A 1,506-nucleotide genomic window follows, 5' to 3' on the forward strand; every position below is an offset into this window, starting at 1 on the left:
CTTTTCCAGCGCGATACCCGAAGCAAGACGAAAACAATTAAAGTTCCAGCCTATTCGGAGCATTACTCGGTCGTCCAGCTGACCCAAAAAACGGCCAAGAAGAAGAAGAAATTGAGCAGCGATCTCCGCTCGAGTTGGAAACTTCGCGAAGCCGTCGGCAGCAGTGCTGACGAGGACAGCGACGGAATAAGTGACGAAACGGGCCACAGGCCACATCGCTGCTCTCACGGATCACGCCACTTACGCCCGGTCACTGGGTTTCCCCGAGCCGTTACCGGAGTACGTGTTTCATTTGGAAGAAGCTGAAGTGCAAGAAAGATTGAACCGCAGTTTACCAGTGTCCCTGTGGATTCACATTTTTCAACCGCTGTTGAATTTGGCCCGTGTCGTTGGTCCGAAATGAGCAGTGGATTTTTATTAACTCTTCCGTTCAGTAGGCCTATAACTTTCTCACCCTTTGTTTCATAATCAAGAATGTAATTTTAAATCGTGACTGTTCTCAAAACCAAGAATACAATTTATTGGCGGAAAAATTTCAAATGCAATTTTTTCAAGAGTGAGCGATTTATTTGGGCGAATAATTTAGTTAATAATCTGAATCGATTCCGATATCGATGTCACCATAGCCCCCTCCATAATCACCGTAGCCTCCACCATAATCACCATAGCCCCCACCGTAATCGCCGTAGCCGCCGTAGTATCCTCCGCCGTAGTCACCGTATCCAGCACCATAATACGGATATCCGAAGATGCCTCCGAAGGAATAAGGATAATAAGCACCTCTCACGTACGGTCGGCGGTAGTAGGGTCGGCGGTAAGACGACGAAAGGTAAGGAAGAAAAAATCTTCGACTTCGACTGGATAGCGCATCTTCAGGGTTGGGCGGAACTAGAACCGGCGCCGACTCTAGCGATTCAGATTTAGCTTCTCCGATTAATTCAGACTTCCCCGGCGCATCTTTTCCCACATTTTCGACACTAGGAAAAATTTCTGGATGAGGTTCGTCGGGTTGTCCAGGTTGATGAGCTATTTTCAAGTCAAGTCGTGCTAGATCCGTTTTTCTTTCCGGATTCTGTTGGTCCTTTTCGGCCAACCGTCCCAACACGACAGTGCAAAAAAATGCCACCAAATACACCGGAATTATCTGTAATTAGAATTAAAAAATTCAAGATATTATGAACGTGTCTATAAATTATTTTATATAACGTTTTCTTGTCAATCTGTATCTACTGGCATCCATTGAAACTCACCATTTTGGAAGAGCGAAACGAACATTGTGAATGGTCTTTTTATTTTTTAGCCACGTATTTATACCTGTTAAATTCGTCGTTTTTTCGTTGGGAAAACCCAGGTCGAAACGTTGAGCGTTGGAAAATGGTCATAGTATATTTTGAACTCTAGAGAATTGCATCAAAGGGGATGACGGCCGACGGCAGTTGCCACAGCAGTACTTTCACATTTCAAAATTTTTTTAAATAGTTTTTTAAAATTGTTCACTAAGTTTGA

General features: G+C 44.0%; 1 protein-coding gene across 1 annotated transcript; it reads right to left on the reverse strand.

Annotated features, from left to right (window-relative positions):
- Window positions 1–561: 561 nt before the first annotated feature.
- Window positions 562–1,267, reverse strand: LOC124199638 (dosage compensation regulator-like). Its single transcript, XM_046595547.1, has 2 exons — window positions 1,251–1,267; window positions 562–1,144 (listed from the first exon to the last, which is right to left on the reverse strand). Exons 1-2 carry the CDS (start codon window positions 1,251–1,253, stop codon window positions 587–589), a joined length of 561 nt encoding a protein of 186 aa, XP_046451503.1. The 5' UTR covers window positions 1,254–1,267; the 3' UTR covers window positions 562–586.
- Window positions 1,268–1,506: the final 239 nt, after the last annotated feature.

This window comes from Daphnia pulex, chromosome 8 (assembly GCF_021134715.1).
Source record: "Daphnia pulex isolate KAP4 chromosome 8, ASM2113471v1".
Taxonomy (NCBI): domain Eukaryota; kingdom Metazoa; phylum Arthropoda; class Branchiopoda; order Diplostraca; family Daphniidae; genus Daphnia; species Daphnia pulex.